At 43.1% G+C, this 15,000-nt stretch overlaps 1 protein-coding gene across 1 annotated transcript in view; it reads right to left on the bottom strand.

Annotated features, from left to right (window-relative positions):
* LOC114572893 (kinesin-like protein KIF26A) overlaps positions 1-15,000 on the bottom strand; it is a 31,991-nt gene that overhangs the window by 14,062 nt on the left and 2,929 nt on the right. Inside the window, 8 exon segments of the mRNA XM_028604673.1 lie at positions 352-3,772; positions 5,427-5,589; positions 7,051-7,207; positions 7,942-8,024; positions 8,026-8,123; positions 12,734-12,867; positions 12,870-12,980; positions 14,566-14,659. Coding sequence (XP_028460474.1) covers positions 352-3,772; positions 5,427-5,589; positions 7,051-7,207; positions 7,942-8,024; positions 8,026-8,123; positions 12,734-12,867; positions 12,870-12,980; positions 14,566-14,659 — 4,261 coding nt within the window.

Genomic DNA, 15,000 nt, shown 5'->3' with positions numbered 1-15,000 from the left:
CTGTGTGTGTGTGTGTGTGTGTGTGTGTGTCTGTGTGTGTGTGTGTGTGTGTGTGTGTGTGTTTGTGTGTGTGTGTCTCTGTGTGTGTGTGTGTGTCTCTGTGTGTATGTCTCTGTGTGTCTCTGTGTGTGTCTCTGTGTGTATGTCTGTATGTCTCTGTGTGTCTCTGTGTGTGTGTGTGTGTGTGTGTCTCTCTGTGTGTGTGTGTGTGTCTGTGTGTCTGTGTGTGTGTGTGTGTGTCTCTGTGTGTATGTCTCTGTGTGTCTCTGTGTGTGTCTCTCTCTGTGTGTGTGTGTGTGTGTGTGTGTGTATGCATGGGAAAGGCAATTTATTGAGCTTTTTCTCTCTCACCATTCCCTCTCTTCTTGGGCGATTTAGAAACCCTGCTCCGGCTGGACGGGTACCCTCGGCTCTCGCTCACCGAGTCGTGCGCTGAAGACGTGCTGCCGGTTGTCTCGCTGTCGCGGATCATACTCTCGTAGCCGCTGCTGCCCCCGCTGTGGTAAAACAAGGCGGTGTGGCCCATGGCGGGTGGCAGCTCGCCGCTGAGAACGCTGCTGTTATCGCTGCCGTGCCCACTGCTGTAGCGCTGAGGCCTCCTCGGCGCTGTGACCTTGCTGTAAGGGGAAGGAAGCTGCGTGTCGATTGTCCCCTGGTCAGTGCCGTCGCTTCCTGTTACTCCTGCCCCCTTGTTGAGTTTTTGGCTAGTGGCTAGCTCGCTAACGCGGCTGTTAGCCGCCCTGCTGATTGCCTGCTTCGTGCCCATGACTGTGCCTCTTCCTATCTTGGCTCCCGCCCCTGACCGAGCCGTGGACTTGCAAGTCGGCGGTAGGCTTGTGTGTCGTGCGGTTGTATTATCGAGAGGTTTAGGGGAGATCGGGCTCTTCGAACCGCCGGTAGACAGAGTTCGAACCTTCGATCCAGCAGAAACTGCTGCTCGCGAGCTGCTGCTGATGTTGTTGCCTTTGACCGGCCCCAGTTTGCTTGTAGTTGCAAAGACACCGAGAGAAACTTCGGAGGAAGAAGCAGATGTGGAGGTGTAGGCTGGACTCTCGGGTCTTGGCACTGATCTGTTGGATCTACTGGACAGTTCGGGCTTGGAGCCAGCTAAAGTTTGACCGTCATATCTGTCCAGAGACATCAGACTCCCGTAGTACCTGGAAGATTCTGCTTTAGCCCCTCGTGTCTTCAGGCTTGAAAAAGTCCTGGCAGGGTCAGTTTTTAAACTAGCTGTCCTGTGGCTAAATGAATCTGCCGGAAGCTTGATGTTGAATTCTTCCTCTGAGGTTGATGTTCTAGGGAATGTAAACTTTCCGGCGTCGCTATTGGTTTTAAAGGTACTTGGAGATAGCGCAGTCCTTGTCTTTTGTTCTTGGCTTGACTGTCTGACAGCTGGCGCAGGAGGGGAGATGTTTCCAGATCCAGTCTTGGAGATCACGCTGCTGCTTTTCTGCCCATTTGACTTCTTTCCCAAGGATGAAAACCTCAGGGCTCCTGTGACTGAAGTGCCTTCATGAAACCATTTTGATTCAAGACTCTGGGGAGCAGAAACAGTTCCTAAAGTTGTGGCCCCTCGGGTGAGTCGTGGCAGCTTGATGAGAGTATCTCCTCTCCTGCTGTTAGACTTCTCACAACCATCCACAACCCTCTGAGCTGAAGATGACATTTGTGCCTTTGGTGGGCGGAGTACACTATTACTGTTCCCTCCAGGCCTCTTAGAGGAAACACTACTCGTGCCACTTCTCGGTGGCTTACCTGCAGAGAGAAACTCAACCTCTCTGGGATCAAACTGATTGCTTCCCTGAAGCAAAAAGTCATCATGTCTGCCTTCAGGTGCACATGAGGTAGGCTTGTTTTTCCTGGGAAGACTGGAATGGGCGGCATGATGAGGAATCGGGGCTGACACCGTGTTGTTCAGAGTACTCGGTCTCACTTTGGGAGAGCCTTTGAGAAAGGCTTTGGTTGAGTTGGGATATGGGGGTGGAGGGCATTTCAAAGAAGTTTTGTTTGGAGTAGCAGGGTCACTGTCCAGCTCTGAGAAACAGACGCCACTGTCATTCAGGGAGCTCTTGATGCCGTGCTGCAAAAATGGCTGTTTGTGAAACAAACTTGGCGAGCTTAGCATGGATGTGTCTAGGTTTTTGTCCCGTAAGTAAAGCTTGTTTGTTGAATGAGTGCCTTCCCTTTCGGACGCATCAGCACTTACTTTACATGGCAATGAGCCAATCGTCTGTTTGTTGCCGTGTTGGGAAAACAAGACTTCCTGGGAGTCAGGTCCAACTACACCCAAAGGTCCAACAGCTCCTTTTCCACATGTGTTCCTTGGAGTTTCTGTTCCTGATAAGGTGAAAGGTTTGTTAGGAGGAACAGGGTAACTGTCCAGCTCTGAGAAACAGACGGGACTGTCATTAAGGGAGCTCTTGATGTCATTCAATGGCTGTTTATGACGTAAGTCTGGCTTGGATGCATCCTCTGATGCCTTTATTTTGTCCTGTAAGTAATGCCTCCTTCTTGAATGAGTGCTGTCCCTTTCAGCCGAATAAGCACTCACTTCACTCGGCCGAGAGCCAATGGTCGACTGTTTGTCGCCGTGTTGGGAAAACAAGCCTTCCTGGGAGTCAGTGCCAACTTCAGGTCCCACAGCTCCTTGTCGACACGTGTAAGCATCATACTCGTCGTTTATACTGCTGATGATGCTCACAGGCCGAGATCCAGAGGATGACTCCTCACGGTTGAAGCTGAGGAGGTTGGAGTTGGAGTTGGAGGGGCGGCCGTTGTCTGGGACAAGACCACGAGGAAGCTCCTCTACGACCGTAAACACAAGCTCGTCCTCGCCGTTCAGCTCCACAGGCTGCTGCAGCGTAACGGTAGTCCTCAAAAAGTCCCTGTCCAGGCAGCTTCCTAACAGAGCAGCCCGAAGATTGTAAGCCCTTTCCATGTTGGGAGACCCCAGTGGTTGGCTCATACCCACTGGGGGGGTCCTACCTACAACGTTACCGGGCTGAGATGCTGCCCTGGATGTCCTGGGTAAGGACGGTGAGGCTGACGGCTTGGGCACACCCCCTCTGAAGTAGACTTTCTCTCGCACCACAGGCTCTGAGTCCTCGGAGGAAGTCCTGCCTTGCTTTACCGTAAAAGGCTGAAAGGGGTTGGCTGAAAGTTTCTCCCCATCTGCACTTGTCCTTTTGGAAGTGTCCAAGAGGCCGCCGGCTGAAGGGAATTTCCGATCCTGATCGGGTTTATTGGTGCATGCGGTTGACGTTCTTTCTAAGACACCGTGAAGGTAAATTTCGACAGATTTGGGTGGAGACGTTGCCTCCGTGGGTTCACCAACTCCAGTCTGAGTCCTGAGCGCTGCGGCTTGCGCTGCTTTGGCTTCTGTGCCAAACGTGGCCGGACCCTCGCTGCCATCGATGCAGTCGAGTCTCTCCTGCAGCTCTGCAAACGTGTTACACTTCAAGTGATCTCTGTCAGACCTGGGGGCATCTTTGACTCGCTTTTTGGTCAGGGAGGGGATGATGGGAATGGAGGACGGTGGTCCCTCGTTGTCGCTGAGCTCTCGGTCCGAGATGGCCATCCCTCCCGGCCCGATGTAGATCACGGTATCGCAGGAGTGTTCACTACTGGAGGAGTACTCGGGGTCGCTGGACAGCAGCAGGGGGGTGTCAGGGTCCAGGGCTACAGTCCGAGGGTGGAGGGGTCGCAGATGAGGAGGTCGATGAGGCGGGCCTTCCTCGCAGGAACTCTCCCCTCCAGATGAACTGGAGGCATTCTGCAGATACCAAAGAAATTATTCAATTTAGGGTCAAATCATAGCACACTTTACAGATAGGGTAGGCCTAGACCCCACTTTAATAATAATAATAATAATAATAATAATAGATAGATCTTTATCGTCATTGTATGCAATACAACAAAATTCTGTTGCAATCCTCTCCAAATAGCAGCATAGAGTAAAAAAATAAAGATATACAACTATATACACATACACATCAATACACATACATACATACGTATGCACATACATACGTATACAGAGTAAAGAAGATAAAAATATATACATATACATATGCACATATAATAATAATAATACTAATAATACTAATAATAATAATAATAATAAAAATGTATACTTTGTTTATCCCTCAAGGGGAAATTACAATGTTATTCACTCTGTTGTTATTACACACAGGCGTGAATTACACACACATGCTCAGTACCTCTACATGCACTAATGGAGAGATCCTCAGAGTCAGAGTGGGGGGGCTGCACATGGACAGGTGCCCTGAGCAGTTGGGGCTTCGGTGCCTTGCTCAAGAGCACCTTGGCAGTGCCCAGGAGGTGAACTGGCACCTCTCCAGCTACCAGTCCACCACCATACTTTGGTCCGTATGGGGACTTGAATCAGCAAACCTCCGGTTCCCAACCCAACTCCCTACAGACTGAGCTGCTGTCACCCTTGTGGATAATTTACACAATACAACCATTCCCACCCAATTTCCCAATAAATTATACATGTTTTATTTATTTATATACAGTGGTACTCATGAGTTTATGAACTATATTATATTACCCGGCTCCTCCCCTGTATGCTTGCAACCATATGGCTCTGTCAATAAAACACAAACACAGCCTCTAATGTGAGCGAAAGCCGATTTCATCCCACCACAGTCTACCGTCCCCGTAGGACCAGGGGTATGGATTATCTGTCTCACTGAGTTCAGACTCTGTGACCTGATCCTACTGATGGACATTAACGATTGAAATGTTTTTACTGTCAGCAGCTTGAGGAAGACACGTTGAATCACCTTGTTGCTGAAATGTGTGATAGAAATAAAGCTGCCTCGCCTAAAAGTGTCGATTCACTGCAATCATTATGGAAATAACTGGCAAATAAATCATCACAAAACCTTTACACACACACACACACATGTGCAGACACAGACACACAGACACACACACACACACACACACACACACACACAGACACACAAACACACACAGAAACAGACACACACATACACAAACACACACACACACACACACACAAACACACACACAACAAAAACACAGAAACACACACACACACACACACACAGACACACGCACACACGCACAGACACACAAACACACACAGAAACACACACACACATACACACAAACACACACACAGACACACACACATACACACAAACACACATACACAAAAACACAGAAACAGACACACACACACAGACAGACAGACAGACACACACACACACACACACACGGTTTATTGGTTTCTTAAAAGATTTTTTTCTTCACTTTTAATAATGTAACTACATTTTCCTGATGATACTTACAGACTTTTACTGTAACAGAGTATTTTTACAGTGTGGTATTAGTACTTCTACTGCAGTAAAGGATCAGAATACTTGCTCCAGTACCTTGGACTTGTTCTTCCGGGTGCGGTGGATGCGTGCGGCGAGCTGCACGGTGGTCAGCGTCTCCATGAAGCTGGCCGGCGAGTCGGAGACGTGGGCGATCATCGTGGTCCGACAGTTGATGTTGCCGAGGGATTCGCTGAGCAGCATGGCGAGCTTACTGTCCCTGAATAATACATCAAGAAACCTCTCGTTAGAGAGCAGAGACGGGCGTTAGAACCCCCCAGGACCCCAGAAACCTTTCATTAGGATATGCAACAGATCAGCAGGAAGGAGGTCTGATTTCACTTTAATGAAGAGCACTTTGAACTACACGCCACACACGTGTGTGATCTGAAGTCAGAAATCCTGCTGTTAAAAAGACCCGAGAGGAGAAAAGACAGAGCCGCCAGTACAATGAGACAAAAACTATTAAAGAAACGCCCCAAAAAGTTGGAAAAAATTACTGAAATGTTGAAAAAAGTGACAAAATTTTTGAAAATAAAGGCAACTGAAATGTTCTGAAAAAGTGACAAAAATATCAGGGGAAAATGACAAAAATATTGGTAGAAAAAATGTTGGGGAAAAATGACAAAAAGTATTGGTAGAAAAAATATTGGGGGAAAAAATGACAAAAACTTAGGAAAAAAGTGACAAAAATGTCGGAAGAAATGACAAAAATATTGGGAAAACATTTCGGAAATAAAGGCGACTGAAATGTTGGAAACCTTTCATTACAATATGCAACAGTTCAGCAGGAAGGAAAAAGAAGGAGTCTCATTTCACTTTAATGAAGAGCACTTTGAACTACACGCAGCACACGTGTGTGTGATCTGAAGTCAGAAATCCTGCTGTTAAAAAGACCCGAGAGGAGAAAAGACAGAGCCGGCAGTACCGGCACAATGAGACAAAAACTATTAAAGAAACGCCCCAAAAACTTGGAAAAAATTACTGAAATGTTGAAAAAAGTGACAACATTTTTGAAAATAAAGGCAACTGAAATGTTGTGAAAAAGTGACAAAAATATCAGGGGAAAATGACAAAAATATTGGTAGAAAAAATGTTGGGGAAAAATGACAAAAAATATTGGTAGAAAAAATATTGGGAAAAACAATGACAAAAACTTAGGAAAAAATGACAACAATTTTGAAAACAATGAGACAAAAACTATTAAAGAAACACCCAAAAATGTTGAAAAAAATGAGAAAAATATCAGGAAAAAATTAGAAAAATATTGAAAAAAATATGAGAAAAATATCTGGAAAAAAAATAGAAAAATTTTGAAAAAAATGAGAAAAATGAAGAAAAAAATGACAAAATATAAAAAGAAAAATGACAAGATGTAGGAAAAAAAATGATGAAAATGTTGGAAAAAAATGACAAAAATATTGGGGAAAAAATGACAAAAACGTTGAGAAAAGTGACAAAAATTTCAAAAATGAAGGCGACTGAAATGTTGGAGGGAAGTGACGAAAATTTCTGAAATAAAGGCGAAAAAACCTTTTGAGAAAAGTGACAGAAACGGGTTGAAATGCTGCATTCAGGGCTCCAGACTGGCTTGTGTTGAAGACCGGCTGAATAATCTGTTGTGAGTTGTGGGCTCTGTGCCCTTTGGCCTTTGCTGGTTCACTAAAATGCGAGCTGGTACCTGTAGGGAACGTGCTTGGCGCCGTTGGCGAGGGCCAGGATGACGTTTCCGAGGGCCGACAGCGACAGACACTGAGCGGCGCCGCCCTCTCGGGTCCGGCTGAGGTCCATCTCACAGCTGCCCAGGTCCAGCAGGTGGAGACGACTCCGGCCAGACACTGACGGCACAAAACACACAGAAAACATGTCAGAAATGAGATTATTGTGTGGATGATGGATGATGGATTAGATCATACACACACATACACACACACAGACACACAAACACTCTCACACACAAACACACACACACACAGACGGCACAAAACACACAACAGAAATGTACCGCAATAGATTAATAAATATGCATCAGACTCAGTGTGCGAGGACCTTTACCCAAACCTAACCATAACTGAACCATCAGCTGCCTTAAACTCCAAAAAAGCGAAAACACACACACACACACACAGACACACACAGACACACACACACACACAAATACTCACAGAGACACACACATAGAAACACACGCACACACACACACACACACACACAGACACTCACACACACACACACACACACACACACACACTCACTCACTCACACTCGCACACAGACACACACTCACACACGCACACAGACACACACTCACACTCGCACACAGACACACTCACACTCACACTCGCACACAGACACACACACACACACACACTCACACTCGCACACAGACACACACACACACACACACACACACACACACACACACTCGCACACAGACACACTCACACTCTCACACAGACACACACAGACACACACACACACACACACACACACACACACACACACACACACACACACACACACACACACACACACACACACACACACACACACACACCAGACAGACACTCACTTGCTGCCTTTTTGCTCTTGTCCGGCCTCTCCTGGTAGAGGTGTAAGGTAAACAGGAAGTGGGAGTTCCTCCGGCCTCCTGGTCACCGGCGCCTGGCTGCTCCTCCTCGTTGCCACGGGCGACATCCAAAAAACGCTGCTTGCTCGGGCCGTGTTCGCCTCAAGCTCCGTCTGGTTCTGCAGCTGATGGGAGAGAGGTAAGACATGGGAGGACCAGAGGAAAAGGACCATTATAACGCATATTAGAGTTGTTGTGAGTAAGATCGTAAGTAAGTTTGTAAGTAAGTGAGTATGTTTGTATGTTCGTAATCAATTTTGTTAGTAAGTTTGTGAGTAAATAAGTAAGTTGGTAGGTTCCTAAGCACGTAGGTAATTAAGTTCATAGGTTCGTAAGTAATTTCTTAGGTTCGTAAAAATATTTTTTGTAGGTTCGTAAGTAAGTTAATGTAAGTAAGTAAATGCGTGAAAGTAAGTTCGTAGGTTCGTAAGAAAGTAAGTTTGTAGGTCCATAAGTTAGTAAGTAAGTTTGTAGGTCCGTCAGTTAGTTAGTTCGTAAGTAAGTTCGTAGGTTCGTAAGTAAGTTCGTAATTAAGTTAGTTCGTAAATAAGTAAGTTTATAGGTACGTAAGTTAGTTCGTAACTAACTAAGTTCGTAGGTTCATAAGTAGGTTCGTAAGTAAGTAACTAACTAAGTTTGTAGGTTCGTAAGTAAGTTCGTAAGTAAGTTTATAGGTACATAAGTTAGTTTGTAACTATGTAAGTTTGTTGGTTCATAAGTAAGTTCGTAAGTAAGTAACTAAGTTCATAGGTTCGTACGTAAGTTCGTAAGTAAGTAAATTTGTAGGTTCGTAAGTGAGGAAGTTCGTAAGTAAGTAAGTTCGTAAGGAATTGCGTAAGGAATTTCGTAAGTAAGTTTGTAAGTAAGTCTGTAAGTAAGTTCGTAAGAAAGTGAGTATGTTTGTAAGCAATTTTGTTAGTAAGTTTGTAAGTAAATAAGTAATTTGGTAGGTCCCTAAGTACATAGGTAATCAAGTTTGTAGGTTCGTAAGTAAGTTCGTAGGTGCGCAAGTATTTTTGTAGGTTCGTAAGTAAGTTCGTAAGTAAGTAAATGCGTAAGTAAGTTCCTAGGTTCGTAAGTATGTTTGTAGGTCTGTAAGTTAGTTCGTAAGTAAGTTCTTAAGTAAGTTTGTAGGTTTGTAAGTAAGTTCGTAAGTAAGTTAGTTCGTAACTAAGTAAGTTTATAGGTACGTAAGTTAGTTCGTAACTAAGTAAGTTCGTAGGTTCATAAGTAAGTTTGTAAGTAACTAACTAAGTTCGTAGGTTCGTACGTAAGTTCGTAAGTAAGTAAGTAAATTTGTAGGTTCATTAGTAAGTAAGTTCGTAAGGAATTTCATAAGTAAGTCTGTAAGTAAGTTCGTAAGTAAGTGAGTATATTTGTAAGCAATTTTGTTTGTAAGTAAATAAGTAATTTGGTAGGTTCCTAAGTACGTAGGTGATTAAGTTCATAGGTTCGTAAGTAAGTTCGTAGGTGCGTAAGTATTTTTGTAGGTTCGTAAGTAAGTTCGTAAGTAAGTAAATGCGTAAGTAAGTTCGTAGGTTCGTAACTCTGTAGGTCTGTAAGTTAGTTCGTAAGTAAGTAAGTTTGTAACTAAGTTTGTAGGTTCGTAACTAAGTTCGTAAGTAAGTTAGTTCGTAACTAAGTAAGTTTATAGGTACGTAAGTTAGTTCGTAACTAAGTTCGTAAGTAAGTTAGTTCGTAACTAAGTAAGTTTATAGGTACGTAAGTTAGTTCGTAACTAAGTAAGTTCGTAGGTTCATAAGTAAGTTCGTAAGTAACTGACTAAGTTCGTAGGTTCATACGTAAGTTCGTAAGTAAGTAAATTTGTAGGTTCGTAAATAGGTAAGTTCGTAAGGAATTTCGTAAGTAAGTCTGTAAGTAAGTTCGTAAGTGAGTATATTTGTAAGCAATTTTGTTTGTAAGTAAATAAGTAATTTGGTAGGTTCCTAAGTACGTAGGTGATTAAGTTCATAGGTTCGTAAGTAAGTTTGTATGTGCGTAAGTATTTTTCGTAAGTAAGTCTGTTGGTCTGTAAGTTAGTTCGTAAGTAAGTAAGTTTGTAACTAGGTTTGTAGGTTCGTAACTAAGTTTGTAAGTTAGTTTGTAACTAAGTAAGTAAGTTCGTAGGTTCATAAGTAAGTTTGTAAGTAACTAAGTTCGTAGGTTCATAAGTTAGTTCGTAAGTAAGTAGTTAGGTAAGTTACTTCGTAAGTAAGTTCCTAGGTTTGTACGTAAGTTCGTAAGTAAGTTCGTAATGAAGTTCGTAAGTAAATAAGTAAGCTTGTGTCCTCATCTAATAGATAATAATAATGTAGCTTAATCTGCTGCATAGAGACTGTCCTCTCCTGAAAATGTTTCATTGCTTTTTGTCGTGTAAAGAACTTTTAAACAGAAAGTCTGCTAAAACACGCTGAATAAAACATGACCTCAGTCTGCAGTCATTCTGAGTTCATGAAGACATCTCATCTAAAAGAGAAGCCAAGTCTCTCGGAGAGAAAAGTGTAGAGAAGGATAACAGCTGGGAGAAGACAGAATGAGGACTGATAATGAAGGACGTGGAGACAGAAAGAGACAATTAAAGCGAGCAGAGATAAAAGTGTCAGAAAAGAAGCAACTCTGGGAAGATAAAACAGAAAAGATGGAGGCTCAGGAATAATTGGACTGGAGTTTGAGGAGAGGGAGTTAGATTTTTAAGTGGCAATGTGGCATGAACTTCCGGTACTTCCGTATGCTAATTGCAATTGCGTATTAATTGACGCCTTAGCCAGTAGTATGAAAGGGCGAAAAGTATTTTCATAAGTAAGGTCGTAAGTAAGTTTCTGAGTAAATTAAGTAAGTAAGTACTTTTCGTAAATAAGTTTGTAAATAAATTAAGTAAAACGTTCATAAGTTGGTTCTTAGGTTTAAATGCGTAAGTTCGTGAATAAGTTTGTAAAGTAAGTTTGTAAACGTTCATAAGTAGGTTCTTAGGTTCGCACGTAAGTTTGTAAGTAAGTTCGTAAGCAAGTAAGCTTCCGTATGCTAATTGCAATTGCGTATTAATTTACACCTTAGCGAGTAGTATGAAAGGGCGAAATGGTTTGTAAATAAGTTAATAAGTAAGTTCGGAAGTAAGCAAGTTCATAAGGAAGTTCGTAAGGAAGTTTGTAAGTAAGTTTGTAAATAAGTTCATAAGTAGTTTTGTAAATAAGTAAGTTTGTGAGTTAGTGGCTGCTAGCAAGCCAAGGGTACTATATTAGGCTGTAGACTTTTAAAATCTGATACAACCCCATAAATTTGGGGTCTAAAACAGAAAAAGTATCATTCTGCAGTCTGCCACATCGGTTATTAGTTCATTAATATTAATAATAAAAAGTATGTTTGTGAGTTCTTAAGTAAGTTAAAAAAAAGTTCATTATTAAGTAAGTTGTTGGTAAGTAAGATCGTAAGAAAGTTTGTAAGTAAGTGGTATGTTTGTATGTTAGTAAACAATTTTGTTAGTAAGTTTGTAAGTAAATAAGTAAGTTCGTAAGTAATTTCGTAAGTAAGTATGTAGGTCCGTAAGTAAGTTTGTAAGTAAGTAAGTTTGTAGGTCCGTAAGTAAATTCATAACTTATGAAGTAAGTTAAGTAAGTAAGAAAGTTCGTGGGTTCATAAGTAAATTCACGGGTTAGAACTTACAAACCTGGGACTTTGGGACCTGCTAGAGAACTTTCTTCACCGAACTTGCGGCCCCCAGAGACCTCTGAACACAGAGCTTGCTTAAGAACTTACCTACCTACGGACTTTGAGACTTCCTTCTGAACTTTCTTACAAACTTTCTTACGAACTTACTTACGAACCTACAAACCTACAAACCTACTTACAAACTTATTTACTTAACCTACGAACCTACGAACTACATTTAACTTCACGGACTTATTTATTTAATCCTCATTTACCTACAAACTTATTTAACCCACGAACTTCCTTACAAACTTCCTTACGAACTTATTTTCTACAAACTTACTTACAAACTTACCTAACTCCGAACTTGAACCTATTCCTTATGAACTTCCTTATTTAACTTCTTTAGAATTTTCTACGAACTTCATACAAACTTCCTTACAAAATTATTAACTTACTTAAAAACCCACAAACTTTTTTACTTACGAACTCATTTAACTTAGGAACTTACTTAACCTACTTACGAACTTTCTCACAAATTTACTTTTTAACCTACGAACTTATTTAACTTACTTAAGAACTTACCTACCTACGAACTTATTTAACTTCCTTACAAACTTTTTACTTAACTTATACTTACGAACCCACGAACCTCATTTACAAACTTTCTTACGAACTTATTTACGAACCTACGAACTTACGGACTTACTTACGAACTTACCTACCTACAAACTTTAACCTAACGAACTTCCTTACAAACTTCCCACGAACTTACTTACAAACTTACCTACCTACGAACTTATGAACCTACAAACTTCCTTATGAACTTCCTTACGAACTTCTTTACGAATTTCCTTACGAACTTCCTTACAAACTTCCTTACGAAATTATGAACTTACACATTTTTTAAATGCTTTTTTCAATTTTTTTCCCTATTTTAGCGCTTTCTTCTATGTTTCTGTTGCTTTTTAAGTTTTCCGTTGCCTCTTTTAAAGTTTTGGACCTATTTCTGAACATTTTTGCCAGTTCTTTTTAACATATTAGTCACTTTTTAGTTGAACGTGTTGGGATGAAGAAGGACTTTCGGTACCTGTGACCCACAGAGGGGGTCTTGCAGCAGCGAGACTGGGGGGCCCGGGGCCTCCTGGTGGTCAGCCAGGAGGTCAGTGAGGGTCTCCTCCCGACCGGAGATCTCCACCGCGGAAGCTCCCACGGAGAAACGAGTCCGGCTTTCTGCCTGCGCTCCTCGATCACCTTAAAGAGCCACGAGATGGCTGTCGGAGCCACGCCCAGACTCTGGGTGGAGCACTCCCGGCCAATCATGGTGTAGGTCTTACCTACGGGGTCATGTGATTCATCAGAAAAGTTAAATTTGTGTGTCTGTCTGTGTGTGTGTGTCTCTGTGTGTGTGTGTCTCTGTGTGTTTGTGTCTGTGTGTGTGTCTTTGTGCGTGTGTGACTGTGTGTGTGTGTGTGTGCGTGTGTGTGCCTTTGTGTGTGTGTGTGTGTGTGTGTGTGTATATGCGTGCGTGTGTGTGTCTGTGTGTGTGCGTACATGCGTGCATGTGTGTGTGGTGCATGCTTGCGTGTGTGTATGTGTCTGTGTCTCTGTGTGTGTCTGTGTCTCTGTGTGTGTGTGTGTGTGTGTGTGTGTGTGTGTGTGTGTCTGTGTCTCTGTGTGTGTGTGTGTCTGTGTGTGTGTGTGTGTGTGTGTCTGTGTCTGTGTCTCTCTCTCTGTATGTGTGTGTGTGTGTCTGTGTCTGTGTGTGTGTGTGTGTGTGTGTGTCTGTCTGTGTATGTGTCTGTGTCTCTTGTGTGTGTGTGTGTCTCTGTGTGTGTCTGTGTCTCTGTGTGTGTGTCTGTGTCTCTGTGTGTGTGTGTGTGTGTGTGTGTGTGTGTGTGTGTGTGTGTGTCTGTGTCTGTGTCTCTCTCTCTGTATGTGTGTGTGTGTGTGTGTGTGTGTGTGTGTGTGTGTGTGCGTGCATGCTTGCGTGTGTGTGTGTGTGTGTGTCTGTGTGTCTGTGTCTCTGTGTGTGTGTGTGTGTCTCTCTCTGTGTGTGTGTCTGTGTGTATGTGTGTGTGTGTGTGTGTCTGTGTCTCTGTATGTGTGTGTGTGTGTCTGTGTGTCTGTCTGTGTCTGTGTGTGTGTGTGTGTGTGTGTGTGTCTGTGTTTGTGTGTGTTTGTTTGTCTGTGTGTGTGTGTGTGTGTCTGTCCCTGTGTGTGTTTCTGTGTCTCTGTCTGTGTGTCTCTTTGTATGTGTGTCTGTGTGTATGTGTGTGTGTGTGTGTGTGTCTCTGTGTCTCTGTGTGTGTGTGTGTCTGTGTCTGTGTCTCTGTGTGTGTGTGTGTGTCTGTGTCTCTGTATGTGTGTCTGTGTCTGTGTGTGTGTGTGTGTCTGTGTCTCTCTGTATGTGTGTCTGTGTGTATGTGTGTGTGTGTGTGTGTGTCTGTGTCTCTGTATGTGTGTGTGTGTCTGTGTGTCTGTCTGTGTCTGTGTGTGTGTGTCTGTGTGTGTGTGTGTGTCTGTGTTTGTGTGTGTTTGTTTGTCTCTGTGTGTGTGTGTGTGTGTGTCTGTCCCTGTGTGTGTTTCTGTGTCTCTGTCTGTGTGTCTCTTTGTATGTGTGTCTGTGTGTGTGTGTGTGTGTGTGTGTGTGTCTCTGTGTCTCTGTGTGTGTGTGTGTGTCTGTCTGTGTCTGTGTGTGTGTGTGTGTGTGTGTGTGTCTGTGTGTGTGTGTGTGTGTGTGTGTGTGTTTGTGTGTGTTTGTTTGTCTCTGTGTGTGTGTGTGTGTGTGTGTCTGTCCCTGTGTGTGTTTCTGTGTCTCTGTCTGTGTGTGTGTCTCTTTGTGTGTGTGTCTGTGTCTCTCTGTCTGTGTGTATGTGTGTGTGTCCATGTGTGCGTGCATGTGTGTGTGTGTGTACTTACCAAGGTTAGCGTGTCCGAAGCAGAAGATGCAGCCATCTGCTCCGTTCACCACCGACTGGATGACCTCTGCCAGAGCCGCTGAGCAAACCTCGGCCTATCAGGGTCAGAAGGGTCACATGTCACTGAAACAGCATCACACCGTGAACACAGGAAGAGGAGTAGTAGTCAGACTCTTAACCTGTCCCACCTGTGTTAATTACGAATTTACGAACTTACGAACTTCTGAATTTCTGAACGTACAAACTTACCTACAAACCTACAAACTTACTTACAAACTTACTTACGAACTTACTTACGAACATACAAACATACAAACCTACGAACCTACAAACTTACTTATGAACTTACTTACGAACTTACGACCATACGAACTTACGAACCTATGAACCAACTTACGAACCTACAGACTTATTTATTTAATATCTGATCATACAA

This window comes from Perca flavescens, chromosome 18 (genome assembly GCF_004354835.1).
Source record: "Perca flavescens isolate YP-PL-M2 chromosome 18, PFLA_1.0, whole genome shotgun sequence".
Classification (NCBI taxonomy): Eukaryota; Metazoa; Chordata; class Actinopteri; order Perciformes; family Percidae; genus Perca; species Perca flavescens.
This window is presented reverse-complemented; position numbering and strand designations above follow the sequence as displayed.